The sequence below is a fragment of the Canis lupus genome, chromosome 6, assembly GCF_048164855.1.
Source record: "Canis lupus baileyi chromosome 6, mCanLup2.hap1, whole genome shotgun sequence".
Classification (NCBI taxonomy): Eukaryota; Metazoa; Chordata; class Mammalia; order Carnivora; family Canidae; genus Canis; species Canis lupus.
Genome location: NC_132843.1, coordinates 67068322 through 67092850, shown reverse-complemented (window position 1 = coordinate 67092850; position 24529 = coordinate 67068322). Strand labels below are relative to the sequence as shown.

The 24529-nt window shown below is 41.0% G+C and overlaps 1 protein-coding gene and 1 long non-coding RNA gene across 4 annotated transcripts in view; one reads left to right on the top strand and one right to left on the bottom strand.

Moving 5' to 3' along the window:
- Positions 1–7848, top strand: part of XPR1 (xenotropic and polytropic retrovirus receptor 1) — a 218338-nt gene extending 210490 nt beyond the window's left edge. For both annotated transcript variants that reach the window (XM_072831035.1, XM_072831036.1), the window contains one exon: positions 1937–7848. In XM_072831035.1, the coding sequence (XP_072687136.1) occupies positions 1937–1997 (61 nt within the window). In that variant the 3' untranslated portion in view covers positions 1998–7848. The remainder of the gene's footprint in view (positions 1–1936) is intronic.
- Positions 7849–8209: 361 nt separating this feature from the next.
- Positions 8210–15678, bottom strand: LOC140635823 (uncharacterized). 2 transcript variants are annotated; one of them, XR_012033146.1, is made up of 4 exons: positions 15551–15678; positions 14932–15065; positions 13996–14146; positions 8210–8341 (listed from the first exon to the last, which is right to left on the bottom strand). It is a non-coding gene; the product is annotated as an uncharacterized lncRNA (long non-coding RNA). The 2 variants fall into 2 exon arrangements; XR_012033145.1 differs by lacking the exon at positions 8210–8341 and having other exon boundaries at positions 13856–14146.
- Positions 15679–24529: the final 8851 nt, after the last annotated feature.

The window sequence follows — 24529 nt, the reverse complement described above, 5'->3', positions numbered from 1 at the left end:
AGAGATAGTAATAGTAACCCATGGGTATTGGAGAGCAGAATAGAAATTGCCCAAGCTTCTGATAGAATTTGGAAGTTCTCTAAAAGGACAAGGTAGAGAAAAGAAAAGCAGAAAAGTAGGGAGCTAAGACTGAGGAAACACAGGCAAAGAGAAAAAAGGAATAAACAAAAAGAACAGGAAAGGAATGGCCAGGGAGGTCATTGGGAAGAACACTAAAACAAAGCAGGAGACTATTGTGGTAAGGAAGCAGAGTTTGAAGAAGCAGGAAGCGGCCAGTGGGAGAGAAGGTCCACAGGTGCCACAAAGGCCTGGGACTGTAGGAGGCTGTCTCACTCTCGTTAAGCTCCTCAATTTAAATGTCTTATCCTCGTTAGTCACCAGCAGAGGGCAATCTAAACATACACTATTTCTGCTTCAGAAACAGAAACTCTTGATCTAGATTATGATGTTCAATTTCAGGTGTTAAGTGGAAAAACACTGAGATACTAGAGTGCAACCAGAGAAAGGTGTTTAGAACAAAGAAACAGGTTATGTGCAATGGAGAAAGCAAGAAATCTAAAATAGTGAATTTTAGTACTGACTTTGTGACTCCTGTAGCCTTTAGCACATCCTTTACCTTTTGAATGTTGGTTTCCACCTCTATCAAGTGGGAATAATAATACCCACTTCACAGACTACCACTTGTACTGTATACGGCTTATGAATTGCAGAGTATTTTAAGATTATCAAATCCCATTTTTTCATCTGGTACAGGAATCTCTTCTGCGTTCTGATTAGTGATAATGAAGTTTATAACCAGATGGGGCACCTGATTTTATTGTTGGATGGTTATCGTGGTAGATGAACCTATCTATGTTGGACTGAAGTATGCTTCACTGTAACTTTAACCAGTTGGTCCTAGTTGGGCTTTCATAACTTAGTCTGCTCTGTCCTCTACATCATACCCTGTCAATTTTTTTACAACTCTCATGCTCATGACAGTCTTAGGTCTTTTTTTTTTTTTTTTTTTTTGACAGTCTTAGGTCTTATCTTCTACTGGTTTACTCATCTAGTTTCATGTGTACCTCAAATGGCAGTATTTCTGTCATGCTCATCATAATTCCTTATATTTATTTCATACTTACTGATGGTTTTTACATCTATTTTCTCACTTGATATTGACACAGTCTCCATGAGGTAAGAGAACTATTATGTGAAATAGGTATTATTATTCCTGCTTTATAGAGATAAAAATTAACACTTAGAAAGGTACATCATACAAAGTCAGTGCTCAGATCCTTTTTTTTTTTTTTTTACTCAAATATAATTAACATGCAGTGTTATATTAGTTTCAGGTGTACAGTATAATGATTCAACATTTCTATGCATTGCTCGGCATGCATCACAGTAATTGTACTCTTAAACCCTTCATTTGTTTCACCATCCTCCCACCCACAGTTCCTCTGGCAATCAGCAGTTTGTTCACCGCATATAAGTGTCTGGTTTTCTTGTTTGTCTTTTTTTCCCTTTGTTTGTTCACTTGTTTTGTTTCTTAAATTCTACATGTGAGTGAAATCATATGCTATTTGTCTTTCTCTAACTTATTTCACTTAGTATTATTATACAAAGTCCATTCTTATTGTTGCAAATGGCATTTCATTATGTTTTATGGCTGATAAAATGGAGATCTTCTTCTTCTAGATTACTTCTCCCTGTTTTACACATGCCCAGCCATTTTTCTTGTTACTGTCCTCTGGTTGCACTCTAGTTTCTTAATGTTTTTCTAGTAATCCTGGAAATTGAGTGTGAAACTCCAGAATAGTCCATCTGATGCAATATATAATAGCCTTTTACAATGTATTTTTAATGGTGGTAAGATGGGAAATGTACCTAATACCATAGACCTGTTTGTATTTTAATAATGGACTAAGTACTTTTTTTCCTCTTATTCAACTAGATCCAAGGCTCGTGACACTAAGGTATTGATAGAAGACACAGATGACGAAGCTAACACTTGAATCCTCTGAAGTCTAGATTAACATCTTTGGTTTTCCTACTCTACAATTCTTTCCTCGACCAACGCAACCTCTAGTACCTTTCCAGCCGAAAAAAGGAGAAGACACATAACACATTTTCCGAGCTCTTCCAGATCGGATCCTATGGACTCCAAACAAGCTCACTGTGTTTCTTTTCTTTTCTTCTGGTTTAATTTTCATTTTCTATTTTTAAAACAAATATTTACTTCATTTTGCCAATCAGAGGACATTTTAAGGAACAAAAACATAGTATCTTATGGATTGTTTACAATCACAAGGACACAGATACCTATCAGGATGAAGAACAGGCATTGCAAGGACCCTCTGATGGGACGGTACCGAGATACCTCGGCTTCTGCTGGGCCCGGTTTTGACTGGTTAAAACCGGACATTGATTTTTAAATTTTTTTGTCAGTTTATGTGGAGAATTTTTTCCTTTCCTTCATACCCAGCGCAAAAGCACTGGCCGCACTTGCAGGGAAAGTGCAACTTAGAGCAGTACCTTCATTCACGAAGCTACTTTTTAATTTGATGTAACTTTTCTTATTTTGGGGAGGGTTGCTGGGTGGGTGGGAAATATGATGTATTTGTTGCATATAGTTTTCTCATTATTTATGAAACTTAACCATAAAAGAATGATAGAACTCCTGTGCAATGAAGGTGGTAACAGTGAAAGAAGACAGGGGAAACTAATGTCGGACAGCATTTGAGGGTTTAGTCCACAATACCTCTTTCATGAGACAACTTGCACCAGTTTGACTTTTTCTTTTCTTTCTTTCTTTTTTTTAATTTTAAGCCAAAGTTTTATTGCTGATTTTTTTTTTAAGTTGCTGCTGCTTTAGAATCCTGAGCATCTCTCATAACAAAGCATCTGTATACTTCCACACAACCGGTTAAAATTTTTTCAGAGGTCTGATACTTTTTTTTTTTTAAGGAACAGATGTGGAATACATTTGCCCATACTCCAACCATAACAACTGAAGTTATGCCTTATTAAGCTTTAGCATTTAGGGTAATTGAAGTATATAGCCTTTACTGACTCTGAATGAGAAGATGAAACTATTTCAGAGTCCCTACACCCTTACTGGGTAATTTTTGTTTTGGATTCACTTGCTTTAGCCAGAATTTGATCAAATTAAAAGTTTGTCTTGGGGAAACCATATTTTTGAGAGCAAAGAACAAATTATCCTTCCTCTTTCACATTTTATGAATGAAACAGACCTTGGTAGCCATTTCTCCCAGCAGTTTTAAAGGATGAACATTGGATTTCATGCCCTCCTATGAGAGAAAACCTGCTTTTAAGATTTTTTGGGTCTAAACTTGGTCGTAAACAAAAGGTGTATTTCTTAGACATTTCAGACTCTTGTGGTCTGTGCACAATGCCCATTTTAAATTCTTTGTCTGATTTCTTTCCTGTGTTCCTAAGTCATCCAAAAAGCCCTAAAACCTTAAAGGATTTTACTTTCCTTGAATGTGCTTGGCATTATATTGAGCATTTCATTATCTAACAAAATTAATGTGTTTTAATGAAGTGTGTTTTAATCCTCCCAACCCCCCAGATCCAAATGAGGATTCTAGCATCAACATCAGTGTATTCATGAAAGTAAATTACTTCTGTCATTTTCAGCTTAATCTTAGATAAAGAGACAAATGAGTGGAAGGGCAGTATTATCACGTACTTAGTCTTAAAAATAGGTAGTTACTGACCGTTAATATTCCCCTTTTGTCAGCAACTCTACTGCCATGTATTGCTAGTCTTTACTCATACCTGTCATGGTTCCAGTAGATTAAAGTTACTGTTACTACCAAAATTCTACTAATTAACTGACAAATAGTTCATTTTTAAAGGAGTTTATTCCATTTTTATTCTGACAAGCTTCGAAAATTTTTTCTCTTTCCAAATTGAGATTTTTTTTTTTTCCTAAAAAATCTACAAACTTTTGGCTTTTATCGTTTTTTTATGTTTTGCCAAGCATGTTCCTTGGCCCAAAAACTGAGGAAGAAAAGTTTAATTACTCTTTTTTAGTTTAAATAAGTTAAATCATTTATAATAATCAGTGGTAACAATTTAGTGACCCTTAATAGATTAAAGGTTGCATTATTTATACTTGGGGGTTTTTTTCTAACTATTTTGTTTTTGTACTTTTAAACCATGGGGGAAGTATCACTGGTCTGTCAAGAAATAGCAGTAATTATTACTGAGTTAGAGAAGTCCAGTGGACCAGTCATTTCTTGTACAAATAAAACTGGTGGTACTAATATGTATCCAGAGCAATTTGAATGGTCATCTTCATTTTCTATTAATAGCACTATATAATGACACACATAAAATCATATAGTTGACTTCTGGTATTTGAACTCCCTGGTGTTTTTATTTCAGTGTATCCTACGGCCAATTTGGTCTTTTTTCAACTATTATGATTCTAGGCCCTAATCAGTATTATTTTTGCATAGATAATACAATGTTAGAATTTGTTCCTTTTCTGATGTGTTTGTCCTGTTAGCATAGTCTATTCAAGAATAAGGCTTATGTAACTTTCATCTTATGATGACAGATGCTCAAATAAGTATTTAAACACACAGCTCTATGTGCCTCCTAAAGTTAGAAAAGAGGATTTTCCTCATCAAGAGGAAACAGTTTGGGAGACAGAGTATACATTTAAATTTTCTTCCTCGAAAAAAAAGGCAATGTGCATTTTTCTCTTCTAAGTTTTAAATGCCCTAGCAGGTGCCAATGCTATGTCCTACCTAATATTTTATTGGAGATATCTGTACACCAAAACTTGCAGAACTTTTAGGAAATTAATAGCACAGAGTCATTTTAAAGGAGAGCAATCTAACCAAAAGTAAAACTTTATCTAATTTTAGGTTTAGAAATTCTAGTTTTATTTTATTTGAGAATCAGTTAATATCATCAGCTTAAATATTCCCCAAATGAATGAAGAGAAAATACTAATAAAGTTTATTGATGTGTGTAAAGAAATCAGAAGACAAAGAAAAATGGTTTATTTTCTACTCACAAATATGCACCTATACTTAAGACTATGTATACCATTAAAATGGAATCATTGATGATGTCTTACCATTCAGAGAGACAATAAAATGATCAAATTTAAGTCATCATTAATTAGGTTATAATGGTAATTTTTAAGATTAGAAACCCATATGCAACTTTCTTTTCCAGCATCTCTCATTTTTCCCCTGAAGAAAGCTGCTTCACTTTAGAGTCAGAAGCAATGATGTGAGAGAATGCTAGTCAACTCATCAGTAACCTATATGTACCCTTAAAGAAGGAAAATGGGGCCTAGCCTCCAGGATCCGCAACTCCCCAAACTTACAACATGAGAGTTTTAAGCTTTTAACAGATTTTACTAGAATTAAATTGTTGATGTATGGTATTCTTCCACCATGGTTTGACCAAGTACATTTATAATAACTAAAGAAAGCAGTTCACCCTTTCTTAAGAAGTGAACTAAGCCAAGTTAAGGGGGGGGGGGGCGGGGGAGTAACCTTTTACAGAGTTGTATGGACGTTAGATTAACAAATATTTAGCTGAAGAAAAATAAAGTGATTGTGGAGCTAGCAGAGAAGAGTGGGAAGGTATTGGATTTTGGCACCAAGAAGCTGGGCAGTTAAAAATTGTGTGAACTCAGTGACATTGGTCATGCCTCACTGTCTCTCCTTCCAGTGGTTAGTTGTTGGTAGAGACCTGCCTTTATTTTCCCTTTTTATTTTTCATTACTTTGCATTATTCAGAAAATAATACCCAAATGCAGTTTGCTAAGTGATGACCAGGAAAACTTAATCTAAGGAAACTAATTTAGAAAATAACCCTATCCATGGCATTACTTTATTCAAAAACTTAAAATTCTCTGAAGTGTTTGCACTGTGTTTGATAAACAATTTCAGAATATAATTCTCCTTAATTTGCATGAAATTTGCCTGACTCCGAAAATAAGGACTTCTTGCTATATATTTAAATTTTTAAAATTAAGATTGCTTTTCAGATTAAAAAAAAAAATCATGTTGAATCTATGGCTTTTTCAACTACAAAATCACAGTTTTTTCAAACCTAATAAAAGAGCCAGCATCATTACATACAAGATCTATAGTCACTAGGTTAGGACAATAAAAGTTGTGGTAGAATTTCAGAAAGAGGTGAAGAAGGATAAATTTATCAGCTTAGTTCATTTTATGATGCATCTAAATTTTATTTCTTAATGATTAGGAGAGTTAAAATGAGATTTTAAATACTTAAATATATTTCTATGTTCAAGTATCAATCTTGATAGTAAATCTTAAAAGCTAACTTTCTGCATATTTTCAATGTATTTATGTCAGAGCACCGAAGTAATGTATAGAATTGATTATATTAGAGCATAAGAAATTTGTAATGGTCAGTGCTACAGACCAGTAATTTAGCTGGCATTAAACTACACTCTACCACACATGAAAATGTAAAATCATCTCATTTGATTGTAAAGAGTTTAATTTAAGCAATATGAGAAGTTTGCCTGGAAATGGAGATGAGCCTGCTGATTGGTATAGTTCATAATGGCCTTGTATGAATGGGCAAAACTCTGATACGGAGTTGCTCCTTAAAAATAACCTTCCAGAATGTATTTGCTTACGTAAGGTGGAAGAGGAAGTGAGAGGGACAAGATGAGAGTTTCCCCTGAAGTGAAAAGAAGCATTATACTAATTTTCATCTAAAGTGTGTTTCCTTGTAGCAGACCTTTGGTTTGTTTTATTAGTATTTCAAAGCCACCTTTGGTTTTTTTATGGTGCCATCAACCTAAGGAGGACAATCAAATAACCAATTGTTTGCCTTGGATTCAGTGTGTCTGCTAATTACAGTCTCATCTTGTAAACCTTCAAACCAGTTACTTGACTAAACTCCCACCATATTACCTTAGTTCTTCCTATGCCCTTTCCTCTGTACCACCACAAATCAGAGGGAAGACTTACTACCAGAAAGGTGTGGACTTCTAAGAAAAGAGCAAGAATTCCATCTTACTACCCAAACTTCCTGAAGTTCCTACCCAGACTTCCCTGATTGTCCTGTAACAACACCAGCATGGTGGGAATAGGAAGAAAGATTGTCGGGGAATCCTGAAAGAAACCTGTAATTGGTCATTGATACTGTTATTCTTTTTTTTTTTTTTTTTTTTTTTTTTTTTGATACTGTTATTCTTTTTAACTGTAAAGTAAAACTTGAGCCACTCACATTTGCAAAAAGAGAAGAATTCAAGCTTTATCACATTGTTAAGATTTAATTTCTTGCTATATTCTGGATTAGCACAGAAGCTTGTATCAGTGAAGACTAGGAGGGAAATAGGGTGTAAAACGTATCTGTCTTTTCAAACCTTCTCCCTCTACTCATGTTTCCTTCACCCTCTACCACATTGTGTTGGTCAAATGATACTACTCTATGAAACCCTGAGCTATAGTTGTCAAAAGTAACTATGGAATGTGATTAGTCCTCTGTGGGTGCTTCTTTCCCTCTTTTTTCTCCCTTGCTTTCTTTCTTACTCTCTCCACTCTGGTATATGGAAAAGGTGACGTCAAAGAATTGATGCTTGCTTGGACTCATGTTGTATCTGTGACTATGCTATTAGCTGTCTCCTTTTTCCTTCTTATATGGGTAGAATTCTTACAATGTGTGGAGTTCCCTTCTTGATAAGTAGGTTAAATGCACAATGTGGTACTGTTTTATAGTTTCTAGATGGTTGTATAAAGCAAAAAGTTAATGTGGTTATGTGTTTTTAAGAAAATAAGTGATTGGTTACAAACTCTGTCCTTTTTTCATTATTACAAGCTCTGTTTTACAACAGTTTGCTGACTCCTTTGTCATTGGCAAATGGTTTGTGTGGTTGAGCGTTTTTCTCTTTGGGTTTCTTGGTTTCCCGGACATGATTCTTCTTAGGACTAACTTGTATGAGTTTAGGGCAAATATACTTCAAGGGTGGAAAATTCGTTAGCTTTTCACTAAATTAAAAAATAATCTTAAATGGCCTTTTGTTTTTAGGTAGTATTAGGCATCTAATGGATTGATGCAACAGCTCATTTTTTTCCACTCACACAGAATCTCAAGTATTAGGTGAAATGATATGTTTAGTTGTATTTTGAAGAGCTGGACTCCTGTTATCACTGCATATCCATGTAGAGAGGAAACAGTAGCTATAGAGCAATGAGATTGGATGGCTTTTCTAAGTGTCACTGATGCCTACAGAAGGATAATGAACAGCTGAGGGCAAGTACCAAGCAATTAATTGGCAGCCAGATGTGGAAACAGCCTCTCTGGTTGCATACAGCATTCTCATTTCCTACAGTGGGAGACAAAGGGAAAGAAGAGAAAGTGAAGGCCAAGCCAGGACTTAATAGCGTAGCTGAATTTCAAATATGGTTAAACAACAAAGGCATGTCTGTTATGCAACGTCAGGATCCTCATTGGGAAAATCAGACACATCAGATGTAACATCTAGTTGGACTCCCCAGCCCCCAAAAAAGATTTTGACTCCATAAGCCCCTGGGAAAAAAATTGAGTCTATGGACCTATTTCCCCATAATCCTCACTAGCACTTCTCACCCCTACTCCATGATGGGAGGCATTAAAGACCCTTGTGCAAGATAACATATGCATCACTCAGGATTCTCATAACTCAGCTGGGGACATACTGAGCCAGCTAAGGGAAGATAAGGACTCTACACTAAAAGAGCCATAAGACAGTATACAGATACTGATAGGAGTTGGAGATCCTGAGGGTGAATAGAGAAGAATGTTTGACTTGGAAATGCTCCCGAAGTTGCAGAATTTAACTCCCTAGCAAAGATACCAGGAGTTGGTATAAACTTGCTACTAGCCCAGTTCCTAGAAACATGGGAATAGTGATGGCCCATGCAAAGCAGTTAAATTTCCAGAATTGCTTTTGCAGACAGTGAAGGATGGAGCTAAAATTCCCAGGGGGAACAGGCATGCAGGATATACTTAGGGCTGGAAGGTCAAGAGAACACACTATGGACAAAGGTCCTGAGGAATACACTAGCATCACTAAAAACTCAGAGGTGACTCTTCTGTAAAGACACCACCACAGAACAATGTTGACTGATAACAATGGGGATGATAGGACTCTGAAACAACAGAGCCAGGTAGCAGCACAAAACCATCCAAAGCCAGGAAGTCACAATTAACTGTCATGACTGCAAGGTCAGAATTACAAGAATAATTCCTAGAACAGTGTCCCTAGAGACAAAGTAGATGGGCAGTCACCCAACTTGTACTACTGAGCCTGTAACACTAGTAGAAGTCAACGATGGACAACTTCAAAGCTGAGGGCAGTTGCCCCCAATAAAGTCACAATCCCTTGGCCAATTTCTGAACCTGCACCAGTTTTCAGTACTAGAGCTGCTAACAGAAGAGATGGCTGGGTCCATAGGAGGAAAAACACTGCAATATCATGGCAAGTATACACAATAATGATTAGGAAACTATGCATTAGGGGAAAGGGAATACCCAGATATTTTAAGGATGGTTGGACATAGGGCATGAGTTGTCAGTGATGGCCCAAGACCTGAATCATCATGGCCCCCTTGTTAGAGTGGATCCTATGGGGGCCAGATAATAAGTGTAGTCCTGACTAATGTCCAGTTTACAGAGATCCTCAGCATCCATGGACCTACTCAGTGGCCAGTTACTCAGTCTGCCAATATATAACTGGAATGACCTATTTGGCAGTTGGCCCAAGCCCCACTCTGCATCCTTGGTCTGCAAAATAAGAGCTATCATATTGGGAAAGGCCAAGTGGAAGTCTCAACACCACCACCACCACCCCCAGATATAAATAAATGTAAAGTCATATTGTGGAGAGAAGAGAATAGAGATTTATTGTCACATTCTATTCATCTCCTCCTCTCAATCCTTAATTTGACCAGTCTGGTCCCTGAAGAAACCAGATGGAATAGGAAGGGACACCAAATCACAATCTCAACATAATAACCCTAGTTGCAGGCAGAGTGCCAGATGTGGTATCTTCATTAAACCAAATCAATACCACCTCAAGCATATAGTATGCAGCCATCGACTGGGAGAAGGCATTCTTTCAGTCAAAACAAAAGATGAACAATTCATATTTCCATGGAAATAATATACATTAACAGTTTAGCTCCAAGGTCATACTAAGTTCAAACGTATTTGTACCAGCTGGACATCCATAGAACATCACATGTATCTATTACATCAGTGATATTATATTGATTGGTTCATATGAGCAAAAGGTGGCTAGCTTGCTAGAGACCTTCATAAGACATGTGTCCCAGAGGGTTGGAGCTAAACCCTGCAATAATTCCAGATCCTGCCACAACTGTAACATTTTCAGGAGGCTACAAATCAGGTCCAGTAACCAGGACATCTGCAAAACAAAAGACAAATTATTACACCTTGTACCTCACTATGAAGAAGGAAACAGGCCTGGTAATCCTCTTCAAGTTCTCAAGTCAGCATATTCAATACCTAGAGATATTGTTCTGGCTCATGCACCTTGTAACATGGAAGACAGCCAACTTTAAGTGAGTCCCGGAGCAGAAAAGGCCTCTGCAGCCAGCCCAGGCTACCATGCAGGCAATCCAGATCCATATGGTCTGACCAACCTCATGGGATTAGAGCTATCAGTGGTGAGGAAAGACACCAGGTGAGGCTTGTGACCAGCTCCAGTTAGAGAAGCACAGGCAAGCCCCCAGGGCTCTGCAGCAAGGCCAGGCCATCTGCAGTGAAGAATCGTATGCCTTTGGAAAACAACTCCTAACCCATTAGTAAGCCCTAGTAGAGAGAATCACCAACTAACTTTGGGGCTAAAACTGCCCCTTCAATGCAGGGTCCTATAAGACCCAATGAGACTAACCCAGCAACCATCCATCATACAGCGGAAGCAGTACCTCCGGGATTGAGCACCAACAGGATGAGAGTCCAAGCAGGCCCCATGAGCAGGTAATCTAGATCCCCTCTCATCTACCACAATTGTGTAGGAGTTCTCTTCCTGGGCACATCTAGGGTGGTGTGAGGGACCCTGTAAGACCAACTGAAAGAGGAGGGAAAACCTGAGTGGTTTCATGGATGGGTTATCTCTATTTGTGAGTGCAAGCTGAAATTGTTAGCTATACTACAGCCTCACACAGGGGGAGCCTTAAAAGACAGTAATAAACCCTCCCAATGGTCAGAGCTTTGAGTAGTGCACTTGGTCATCCACTCAGTGTAGAAAAAAGCAGTATCCCAAGGATAGAATATAGAGTGGCAAATGACCTGGCTAGCTGATGAGGAAAAATTGGAAAATTAAGGGGCCTGGGATGGAAGTATGTGGATGGACTTCTAGAAGCAGGCTTGAAGGAGGAAAATCTTTGTATCACATGTTTACATCCTCAGAGAACATCCACCATTGATGAAGAACTAAACCAAGTAGACAGATGACTCAGCCCGCTGACCTCAGCCAGCTTCTATCACCAGCCACTCTGGTGTTAGCACAGTAGAAACATGAACGAAGTGTGAGAGCAGAGACGAAGGCTATTCATGGACTAACAGCACAGATTCTCACTTACCAAAGATAATTTGGCTACTGCTGCTACTAAAGTTATCCTGTCTACAGCAGCGACCAACACTGAATCCCCAGCAGGGCACTATATTGGTTGGTCTTCCTCAAGAGACAAACCAGCCACTGGGTGGCAAGTTGACTACGTTGCTTTCCATCCTGGAAAATTCAGAAGTCTGTTCTCTGTTCTTAGAAAAAGAGATACATATTCAGGTCATGAATATGTATTGGGGTTGAATATGTCAGGGTTGGCCTGGCCTTTCCTGACCACAGAGTCTCAACCAGCACCACCATATGAAGGCTTATAGAGTGTTGGATCCCCTGGCATGGGATTCCATGGGATACCACCTCAGACCAGAGGACCAACTTTACAGCATAGAAGTTATGGGAGAGCGCTCATGACCATGGGATTTACTTTGTTGTAGCATATAATTCATCACCTAGAAGCTGCCAGTCCAAAAGAGCACTGAAATGGCTGAAGACATAAAGCACCACATCAGAGGCAACAGTCTGTATGGGTGTCATCCTCCAAGATTCAGCACATGCAGTGAATCAAAAAGCTATATATGGTACTGTGCCCTCAAAAAAGACACAAGGGCCTGAGTACAGAGGAGAAGCAGGAGTGGTCCCACTAACCATTATATTTATTCATCCACTTTCTGCTTTCTGTCCCATCTCTAGGGACCCTGAGCCCCTTTTGTAAGCTGAGGTTTCTATAGCTCTCCAACTACAGTCACTATTGGGCAAGGGAGCACCAAAGGTGCCCAGGTCACCTGAGTTAAAAGAATTTTCTTTTCAGAAAAAAAAAAAAAAAAAATCAGGACTCTCAGACAAAGTCCTGAGATGGGTATGTGTATATAAACGAAATTCAAGAAAATCTTTTTTTTTTTTTTTTAACAAATCTTTTTTCTATAGTGGGAAAGAAGTCAATTAGAATCACTACCAAAAAAAAAAAAAAAAAAGAATCACTACCAGACAGACAGAAATTACATATAATTACCTAAAATTTACAAAAAGGCAAAAAATAACTTGAAGACAAGGAACATGGCCAGAATCTGATAATCTGGAAAGGTGTGCTGGTTTTTTTTAAATTTTTTACTTATTTATTTATTCATAGAGACACACAGAGAGAGAAGAGGCAGAGACACAGGCAGAGGGAGAAGCAGGCTCCATGCAGGGAGCCCAACGGGACTCAATCCCAGGTCTCTAGGATCACACCCCGGGCTGCAGGGGGCGCTAGACAGGTTATTTGTTCCCCTAGGTATGTCAGGAGATATGAAAAGTCAAAAATTCTATTCTCTTCTGTAATTTTAAACACTACCTACAATCAGTTCTATGCAATTGTAGGACACGAAGCCTTTTGGAATCTGACCTGCTAGTAGTCCTCCCCTATCTCTATCTGTCCTCAAAATGGAACATGTTTCTCTGCCTCTGTGCAGAGGCTGATTCTCCAGAGAATTCTCCCCTCCTGATCTTCCCCTGCTCAGGCAGTGCCAGGGAGCACTACCTCACTCCTTCAAGGAGACTAGCAGGCCCCTATATTTATTCCACCTGTACCCCTCTCCATTAGAGGGCTCCTTATCTTTTTTTGCCCTTTTTTAAAATTGAAGTATAGTCAACACACCATGTTACATTAGTTACAAATGTATAACATAGTGACCCAACAACTCCATACATCATGCTGGGCTCACCACCAGGGTAGCACCATCTGTCACCATATACACAGCTATTGCATTATCATTGACTGCATTCCTCATGCTGTGCCTTCATCCCTACGATTTCTTTATGCCATAACTGGAAGACGATACCTCTCAGTCCCCCTCACCCATTTTGCCCATCTTCCCACCTCCTCTTCTCTGGCAACCATCAGTGTAATGTGTTCTCTGTACTTATGGGTCTGTTTCTGCTTTTCCTATTTGTTCATTTCTTTTGTTTCTTAGATTTCACAACAGAAGTAAAATCATACAGTATTTTTCTTTCTCTGGTTTGTTGTACTTAGTATAATACCTCCTAGGTGCATACTGTGTTGTTGTAAATGGCAAGATCTCATCCTTTATTAAATTGCTGAGTAATAGAGCACTCCTTATCTTTACCAAATCTGGTCACTGGTCAATCTACCCACCACTTCAAATTCCCCATACTAGACTGTTCTCAAGGGCTAGAATGCTATCTATTGTTCTATCTTTGGTGTCCAACCATAGTGCCTAGTTTACATTAGGAAATATTAGTTGAATAAATAAGTTGAATAAATCCATCAAAAGATAATCTTTGTGTTAATAGCAGCTTTATTCATAACTGCCCAAAACTGAAAAGATGAAAATATCCATCAATAAGTATATGGATAAACAACTTGGGTATATAGTCTTAGTGTGGTAAGGCTACCATAACAAAATATTACATACTGTGTAGCTTAAACCACAGAAATTTATTTTGTGTTGTTCTGGAGGCTGGAAGTCCAAGATCAAGCTGTCAGCAGATTTGGTTACTCCGGAGGCCTCTCTCCTTGGCTTGCGGGTGACTAGCTTCTCACTGTGTCCTCAAATGGCCCTTCCTCTGTGAATGTGTCAAAAGATAATTTCTTAAAAAGCGTAATCGTGCCTCTCATATAGCTATAAAATGAACACATGTCAGAGATTTTATTTCAGTCATTAATTAAGGAGAGAACAAGTAAAATGTTACAACCCGTTCAAAAAGAATCCAAAACGCAAATATATATAGACATCTGGAATGCTGAGAAAAATTTACAAATAAATGCAGAATCAGCAATATTTTGCTGGTCAGTATTCATAAGGGGCTAAGTTCCACTAAATGTAACTGGTATTTCTTTTTTTTTTTTTTTTTTTTTTTTTTTTTGTAACTGGTATTTCTATGAACAAAAGTCTTTTGCATTACTATGCATTTTTCTACAACTTACAGAATCATAAAATAGCTCAGGTAATCTGGAAGGATGCAGCAGACAGTACAGTCAATAATCTTTTTAGTCCATGTCAATGTCTTTCATATTTTACCCTATAGTTAACCTCATCGCTAACTCCTCCACCCCAGATTATGCATTTATTTATTTGACATAATTTTTTAAAAACCACACAACAAAGTGCTTTGTTCTCAAATACCCTAGAGAAAAACCCTTTTCAGCTTTATCCAGTTAGCTAAAGCCACCAGCCTGGTTCAGATCCTGGCGCAGATGGAATCCCCCTCCGGTGTCCTCTTGTTCCCTCTAATTTTTCACAGACAGGGCCCAGTTCTTAGCAAGAGATATATTATTGATGATATCAATATTATTAAGGGGAAGATATTTTTGTTTTAGGTGCTCTGAAGAATTAAAAAAAGCTAACTACCTTTTTGGTGATGTGTAGGAATCTACCAACCATGATTTTCACCACTGCTTTGGAGAGACCGCTCATGGGCTGGGCTGCCAGGGCTGGTACCCAAATGGAGTTGGATGTTGGAAGAGAAATGCTGGGGGAAGGGGCTCCAGGGGGAGAAAGGAGAACAGGAATCTAGTGAGGTGATCTGAGTGGACAGAATCTTAGAGGGAAAAGTAAACAGCCAGGAACCATACAGACTGGCCTCTCTAAATGTGTATGAAGAGGTGACCCAGGGCTCAAGGGGGCAGGACTCTGCACATATAAAATCAGAACTTTCAAGTGCTTGAAAACCCGCAGACATTGGAACTGCCAGAAGGCCTTCTGAGAAGCGGCCTTGAATCCACTTTGTCCTGCTCCCTGAGCCCACTGGAATCGGCTGTGCTCCCCTCAGCTTAGTAAAGGTGGTGCTCCCCACCTGTCTCAGCCGCTGAGACCCTTTCCCAATATGCTCTGAAAAGACTACCAGGTCACAGCCACTTTACACCTGCAACGCACGCTCCCGCGCACAACTCCGGATCCCCCCTTCCCAGGAACTCCTCGGGGACACCCTAACCTCCCTCTGCCTCCCATCCATCCATCTGCTCTCTACCTTGGCATTTTTAAACTGTTTTTGGGCCCAACCGCTTGAGTCAGGAGCTCTTTACCAGCTGATCTTTGTATTACTTTCACAGACACTAAGTTTGTAAAAAAAAAACAAAAACAAAAATTGTCTTAACAAACCAACCATATCTATTGCATAATAATCCTTGTCCCCATGACAACCAGTACTGCCATACTGAGTTGATACAATACCAGTCAAAAGCAAAGACACTTCTCATGGTAAATGTATAATTTTCGTTAGACTTCTTTAAATATTGGAAATAGCTTATGCTTTTCTTGCCATTGGGTGTCTGGGGACCCCAGGTGGGGAACTTGTGAGGGTTAATGTTTAGTGGGTGTCAATCAAGCCTCCTCAGTTCTCCCTTTTCACAGATGGGCACACTGAGGCTGTTAGTTTTAAAGTGAATTGACTTAAAACAACAAAGGATCAGAGTACAAACTGAGTTGTTTTTTTTTTTTTAAGTCTCCCCTTTTTGGTCTCTAACTCACAGCACTAGGCTTTCTTAAAAAATAAAATAGAGCCGGGAGGGGCTGCCACTTGCCCCCAAAGGAGGCTTTTCTACTTGCAGTGTGGACCTTTCTGTGGGATCTTAGAATTTGCTGCACAGCTGCTAAGTGCTCCTCCCCCTGGGGTGGGGAGGCCTAGCCTATCTGGGCAAGAAGAAACCTGAGAGGTCGTCTGGGCAGGTTGTCCCCAGTGGGTGTCCTAGGATGTTGATTGCTGTTTTGAGGGAAATGGCTTCTATGGTGGATTACTTTTGGGAAAATGTTAAACAAAGGTAAACTGGTTTCCTTTCATTTTGTTTTGTTTTTACTGGGGACTTCCCAGAGCCTTTGAAATGCCTTTGGGCCCAATGGCCTGCCAGGAGTATGAGATAGCATACATTATCACCCTGACTTAGGGGAACGAATTCTCTTTTTCATAGAAGACCTATTAATACCTCACGGAACCCTGGGGTTCTGAGGAACAGTAGTTTGGGACCCGGGTGTCCAGTCCACCCTTTCTAGATGAGGAGAGTGACCTCCACAGAGTGACCAATGCTTGGCCCCAACAGTAGATGTGGCTTAGCCAGAGCTGACTCCAGGCTGCTAGAGACTAATCCTTGACATCTCTAATTTGGGTCTTTCCTTCCATATCCCACCCACCATGCACCTTAATTTAACCCTGGAAAAACTTAGCAGGGGACCACAGACATGGAGGGAATTCTGCTCAGAGGGGCTCTGCTTCTGAGGTTCATTTGTGTCCTCAGCAAAATCTCCCAGGCTGGTGGGGGCGGGAGGGAATCGGGAGGCAGGGACCCCACAGGACCACAGGACGAGGAACTGCACACAGACTGGGGGCTCGACAGGCTTCAGAGAATCCTAGATCTAAGGCACCCTCCACACAGGAAGAGCCAGCTCCCCTGTGCCCTGTAGACTGGCCTCCTCTGGTGTTGCCCCTACAAGCCCACATCTTGTGGCCTGGGCCAGAGAGATCCCGGCCAGAGACCCCTGGTGTCTCCAGGGGAAATGTCTTCAGGAGGGAGAGAGGGCCCACTGCTCCTCAGAGCCAGAAGCGAGGGCTTGGCAGGGCTCCAGGCCCCATATCCTTGCTCGCCTGGGGCAGCCCACCATCTTTCCCCTCTGCCCAAAACAGCTTCTGAGGTTCTGGGGAGCCCCAATCCCACCCAACACTGAGCCACTCTGCGTGGTCCCAGTAGACCTCCACTGGCAAAGCCAGCTATTCCCCCTCCCTGCCCGCCCCTGAGAGCGTATGAGGGGCACAGCTGTCCTCGTGCCCTGGGCCACCGCCCCCAACTCAGGCCTTGTTTCCCTTTGAGCACTGGGGGTGGCTCTGACTTGAGAGGGAAGCATTCTTGGGGGGCACCTCTCTGACTACAGCGATCTGCTGGGGCCATGTGTGGGGCTCTCCCTGAAAGGCAGACGCAGCCGGATGGGTGTGTTCCAAGCCTGGAGTGGACCTGGGGACCTGGGGACTGGGTCGCTCATCCGCCTTGTTCACTGTGGGCAAATTCAGGCCCACACATAATTTCCATTGGACTTCTTTAAATATGGTCTTGGCATCTTCCGCTGCAAAATCTGACTTGGGAGGGTTGTTGGAAGGTAACCTGCTACTCACTGGCATTTACCTTCCACAAGAGGAGCACAGGGGCGGATGGCAGTGGGTGTGCGAGGGGCGATGTGGGGAGGGGTGCCCACAATCCAGGACCCCAGTGCACCAGCCCTGTGTGAAAACCTCCTTAGAGAGTCTCTTCAACAAGCAAATGCATTTCCACCATCCTCTCACTTGATCCAGCTTATTCCCAGACCTTAGCCTAACCCTCGACCACATTAGTCCCTAGACAACCTGTGACGTCTTGGGACCACCACTTGCCAGGTGGGGACCTTGGGCAAAATAGTCTCTTTGAGCCTTGGTTTACTCATCTATAAAACGGGAATGATAATATCCATTCCTAGAGTTGCCTTGTGAATTAGACTAAGTGACAAATGCAAAGTGGGCTGATTCCAACGCTCTGGCCTTCACCTCTGCTTAGAGCTTACGGGCTCATGCAAGTGACAAAGAAATAAACCCACCCAAAAGGCACTGCAGTGAGTGGTGTTCGGACACAGGGAAGGGTATTTTACTCTGGCTGGGGGTTGCTCCTGAGGACTCCCCCAGGTGAAGGAGAGACCTTCCAGGTGAGAAAGGAAGGATCCTGCAGGTGGGGAGTACACGGACGTGTCGTTCATGGAGCGTGAACTCCAGGGCGATGTGGATGGAGTGTGGGGTACATACAGGATGTGGGACGATAGGAGACGAAGTTGGAGGAGGTGAGTGGAGGAGCTTTCAGTGCCGTGAGTCAGCTGTGAACTGCCTGGTCACGAGGACTGTGGTCACAGGTCTGAGAAAGATCACCAGGTGGCTGTACGGAGATGACCGTACGGAGATGGGCTTGGGGCAGGGCAGCCAGGTAGGAGGCAGGTTCTCCTGCTTTCGGTTCTGTGATGGAGATCCCGGTGCTCCAGACTGGAACAGAGGCAGGGAGACCGAGACAGGGCACCTCCAGGCGAGGGAAGCATTGTTGTCTTGGAAGGTGAGGGAGAGGAAACTTCTCAAATTGCTGGCTTGGGTGATTGATGAGGCTGCTCTCTGGGAGAAGATTTCAGAGAAAGGGAAGATGAACCGTTCAGATCCTCGCATATCAAGTGTAAAGTATCTGAATAGGTGGGAGTGTCCTCCACCCAGTTATGCAGCATGAAGTCGGAACTTTATAAATACCTGTCGGGGACCAGCATAGAGGGGCCTGCCCCGCAGAAAGGGCACCCCATGAGGGTGCAGAGGGGGGCTCTTCAGCACGCGGACGTGGACGGCTTCGTGTCTTGGACTCAGATGATGTCCCTCTGGAAGCCTGCACAATGTAAGAGTGGGGAGAAAGAGCTCCAGGCGACAGACCAGGGGCAGGCAGCAGGGTCGAAAAAGGAGCAATTAGAAATGAGCGAGGAGAACCAGGAAAGAGGGAACCAGGAAAGACAGATCCAAGAGGGGCGGGGTCACGGTGAGAAGCCTGCAGTGTCCTAAATCCTGCAGCCCTGGGCCCTGGCACTTGGGGGCAGGGCACCATCACTATGCAGATGCAAAGACTGGAGCTGTAATCATTTAAGGGAAAGAGTCATTCGGAGCTGAAACGAGCAACGTTGCTTCCTTTTAACATTTTAATTGACAAACCACAGAATTAACATGGTTTTTAACCACATGGCTGACTGTGCAAGGCTCTGGAGTTGTCTGAGACTTCACGGAGACTCAGGAACTCAGTAGAGAAAAGTGGTTAAATTGTATGGTCTTTGGAGGCAGACAGTGGTTCACTCACTTTGGGTCTGAGTCCTTTTTTTTTTTTTTTTTTAAGATTTTATTTATTCATGAGAAACAGAGAGAGAGGCAGAGACACAGGCAGAGGGAGAAGCAGGCTCCACGCAGGGAGCCCGACGTGGGTCTCGATTCCGGGTCTCCAGGATCACACCCTGGGCTGCAGGCGGCGCTAAACCGCTAAGCCCCCCAGGCTGCCCCTGGGTCTGAGTCCTGATGCTGCCCTTACTGCAGGTGATTGACCGTTTGATACCTCATGTCTTCATCTATGAGTTCTTACTGAGAGGCATGTTGAGAAGATTCTGCAAAATGAAGCACTTAGCATAGTCTTAGCATGTTGGCATTCAAGAAATGTTAGCTATGGGACACCTGGGTGGCTCAGGGGGTTAAGCGCCTGCCTTCAGCTCAGGTCATGATTTCAGGTCCTGGGGTCGGGCCCTGGGTCAGGCTCCCTGCTCTGCGGGGTGTCTGCTTCTCCCTCTCTCTCAGCCCTCTCTTCCCCTCTCCCCGCTTGTGCTCTGTGTTCTTCCTCTCTCTCTCAAATAAATTAAATCTTTAAATAAAAAAAGAAATATTAGCTATAATAATAATATAATACAAATTATTGTTAACCTAGTCAATAAATATTTATTGAGTGCTTACTATGTGCCAGGCAATATTGTAGGGCAGAGCTGTCCAGTAGAAATACAATGCAAGGGCAGCCCAGGTGGCCCAGCGGTTTAGCGCCGCCTTCAGCCCAGGCGTGATCCTGGAGGCCCAGGATCGAGTCCCACGTCGGGCTCCCTGCATGGAGCCTGTTTCTCCCTCTGCCTGTGTCTCTGCTTCTCTCTCTCTCTGTGTCTCTGATGAATAAATAAATTAAAAATCTTAAAAAAAAAAAAAAAGAAATGCAAGCCCTGTATGTCATTTCAAATTACATATAACAGTCATACTCTAAAAATACATAAATTACATATAAGCATTTACAGATAGTATTAGACAGTATATTTTATTTAAGCAAATACATCCAAAACAGTATCATTGCAACATGTAATCCATATAAGACATTATTAGTGAGATTTTTACATTCTTTTCTTGTGTTACCTCTTTGAAACCCACTGTGTGGCCACCGTATTTCACAGTGCTTTTCTAGGGGCTGGAGATTCAATGATCAATAGGGACAGAGTCTGTTTTTGAAGGAGAGATGGACAATAAGAAAGAAAGAGAATTATAGAATAAAATAATTATTGACTATAATATCTAACTTCTTCCCCACCGAGGAATAGGATCTGACTCAGAGGGCTAAGGTATAGTTTACTGACTTCTTATCTCTACTCCACTATGGAGTACTGTTTCCCCAGTTCTATCTCCCTGATACCCAGGAGACTTTAACCCTGTTCTCTGCAAGGAACAATACCACAAATCAGGGAGGATGCTTACTTAAAACAAGAGTAAGTAGGAATAAAAATAACCATAATATTAGTTGTGGATTTCATAATATTGGTTGCAGATTTCATTAAACGAGATCGATTTTGAAGAGTCACTTCTTGTGTTTGAGGGCTACACAAGAAGACAGTGCTAAGTTGTCCTCTAAAATTAAATAGCAGGGAAACATTGTCTGAATTAGAGTCATTTGAATGTAAGTTTTGATTGTCAATTGCTACCTGAAAGAAAACTGGTTGTAATGTAGATCAGAATGCATGGAATACTGTTATGGGTTGAACTATGCCCCCCAAAACTCATATGTTGACGTCCTAACCCTCAATACCTAGAAATGTGACCTTATTTGAAAATAAGACTGTTGTTGATGTGATTAGTGAAGATGAGGTCACACTAGAGTAGCATGAGTCCCTACTCCAATATGACTGATGTCTTTATAAGAAGAGGAAATTTGGACACAGACACGCACACAGTGAGAACGTCATGTGAAGACTGAAGTTGTATTGCCACAGGGCAACAACCAGAAGCTAGAAGAGAGGGCTGAGACACATCCTTCCCTCGAGCCTTCAGATGGAGCATGGCCCTGCTGAGACCTTGATTTTGGACTTCTGGCCTCCAGAACTGTGAGACAATACATTTTTGTTGTGTAAGCCACCCACTATCAGGCTCAAACAAATATATAGATCGGTTCTGGAGGAATAATAGTTTTCTGATCTATGAATAACATTTCTTTAATTTCTCTCAATGTTTGTAGTTTTGGTTTATTTATTTATTTATTTATTTTTATTTTATTTTTTTTAAATATTTTATTTATTTATTTATGAGAGACACAGAGAGAGTGCAGAGACAGGCAGAGGGAGAAGCAGGCTCCATGCAGGGAGTCCGATGTGGGACTCAATCCTGGGACTCCAGGATCACACTCTGGGCCAAAGGCAGATGCTTAACCGCTGAGCCACCCAGGCATCCCATGTAGTTTTGTTTTTTAAAAGATTTTATTTATTCATTTGAGAGAGGGCACACGTGAGAAAGAGAAAGCACAACGGGGGGAGGGAGAGGAAGAGAAGGAGGAACAGACTCCCTGCTGAGGAAGGCACCTGATGAAGGCTCCATCCCAGGACCCTGGGATCACGACCAGAGCTGAAGGCAAAGGCAGACATTTAACCAACTGAGCCACCCAGGCACCCTTTTACTTTCCTCTTTTAAAGATTTTGTTATTTTATATATAGAGAGAGGTAGTGAGTGAGCAGGGAGAGGGGCACGGGGAGAGGGAGACAAGCAGACTCCCCGCTGAGATCATGAACTGAGCTGAAATCAAGAGTCCGATGCTTAACCGACTGAGCCACACAGGTGCCCCCCTTTTGTAGTTTTCAATGCAAAAGTCTTGCTAATGATCTTTATCAGATTTTGTTCCTAGGCATTTGTTGGTTTTGGATGTTTTTATTCTTTATTATTATTTTTTTTTATAAATCTCACTTTCACCTTATTTCTTGCTAAGTACATAGAAATGCAATAGATTTTTATATATTGATTTTGTAGCCAGAAGCCTAGCTAAATTTACATCTTAATTTTAAGAGTCTGTAGTTTCTTTTGGATTTTTCTAAAATCACGTAATCAGCAAATAATTTTATTTGCTTCTTTATTTATACTTTTTTTTTCTTTTTCTAGCTGTATTGCACTGGATAGGGCTTCCATTACAACACTAAATAGAAGTGATGGTACTGCATATCCTTTCCTTGTTCCCAAACTCAGGAAAAGTGTTCCATATTTCACTACTGGGTATCATATTAGTTATATATGTTTTTTGTAAATATCCTTTATTAGATGAAGAAAATGTAGGATCTGTTTTTATACTATGTGCATAAATATACGATGTATACTATGTACACATACTATATACATATTATATATATACATTGTGTTACGTTGCTCTGATGGTTTATTTTGTCATCATTTCCTATTTTATTATAAACTTATAATGCAATTTTATATTTTGGATAATAAACCTCCATTCCTTTTCCTTTTCTTTTTCTTTCCTTTCTCTTATAAAATCTTTTTCTTAAATTTTCTTGCCTATATATGGGATCTTGAGTGAAATCCCATTTAAATCTTTAAATTCAATGAAAATTTTCGTCTTCAAAATATACAAAAAGTGCTATGATCCCTCAGTAAATATTTCTCCATTCACTTAGGTCTTCTTTCACATATATGGTGAAGTGGGGTTTTTTCATATAGTTTTCATATTTATAAATTATGAAATATGCTGTATGTACATTATATATACTATGTATTATATACATTGTACATGTGATGTGTGTGTATATAACGTACATTGTAAAGAATAATAAAGTAAACATCCATATATTCACCACACACTTCAATAAAGCATTACCTCTGCCTCTGAAACTCTTCACCCCAATTGTTATCTGCCATTCTCTTCCCACACTGAGGAGGCCATTATATAATTATCTGTGTTAATAATTCTCTTGCTCTCCATTAGTTTTATCTCATATGCATTGGTGTGTGTCTCTAAAGAATTTATCGTTTAGTTTCATCTGTTTCTTTTTTCTTGCTCTGTTTGCTCAGCAGCCTGTAAGAATCAGCCACGTTGTTCTGTGCAGTTACTATTTGTTCATTGTCATTGATCTCTAATGTTCCATTTTACAAATACACCAAAATCATCCTTTCTACTATTGGTAACCATTTGGAATGTTTTCAGTTATTTTGAATTGTGAACAATGTTGCCATTACTTTTCTTGTAAATGCCTTTTGATATAAAGGTGACTTCTAAATGGGCTAGTATTTTCCTGGATTATACCAATTTATTTGTCTCATATGTCTTAGGCAAATTATCAATATATTTCCAAGCACTTTTCTGTCTTTTCTCAAGAGGAAAAACTGTCACAAACATGAGTTCAGGTCTCCGTCATCCTCCAATATCTCTCTCCCTGAATCGGCTTCATCTTGTAGATGAGAAAAGTGACTCGGCCAACACGATAGTGATATCGAAGGTAGGTTAAAGCCAGGTGTCCTCTCCTCCTATGGATGCCGCCATCCCCAGAGCAGGCATGGTAGAGTAGAAAGGAAAGTATTAAAATATTTTCCTAATCCCAGTCATTTCCCTGTGATTAGGATTATGCAATGAAGAGCTATGGTTTGGGTGCTCGGGCGTGGGAACAGATGCCTGGCAGAGTCAGGGCAGACGCATGGTGAGTTGGGATCTCAGGCAGTGAAGGGCCCAGGGGGCTCCCTCCCACCAGCCTGGGGGAGTGGTTCAGGCTACCCCGGCCAGGTAAGCACCATGCTTCTGTTCTCCTTGGGATTTGGCCGATTCAGGCAGGTGTGGCATAGGAGAGCATGGCATACATGTGTTCGTGTGTGTGTGTGTGTGTGTGTGTGTGTGTGTGTGTGTTGGAGTGTATAGAGACACATAACAAGATGGTTGCTCTCTGGAGGTGCCCACTTGTCATGTTGCCGGACTGTACATATTTCTGGAATCCTCTCCCACCTTGTTTGTGCTTCTCGCTCATTATCTGCACCTCTCTCCTCCCCTATCCGTTGCTTCTGACAGCTGTTTTATCTCCAAATTTCCAGGCTCACTCAGAATTGAAGGCTAATGCCTATACCACTGTCTATGATCAATGACCATCGTGGGAAGAGGGAGGAAGGTCAGGGGGCAAGCAGGCCTGGGCATCGGGTGCAAATGAG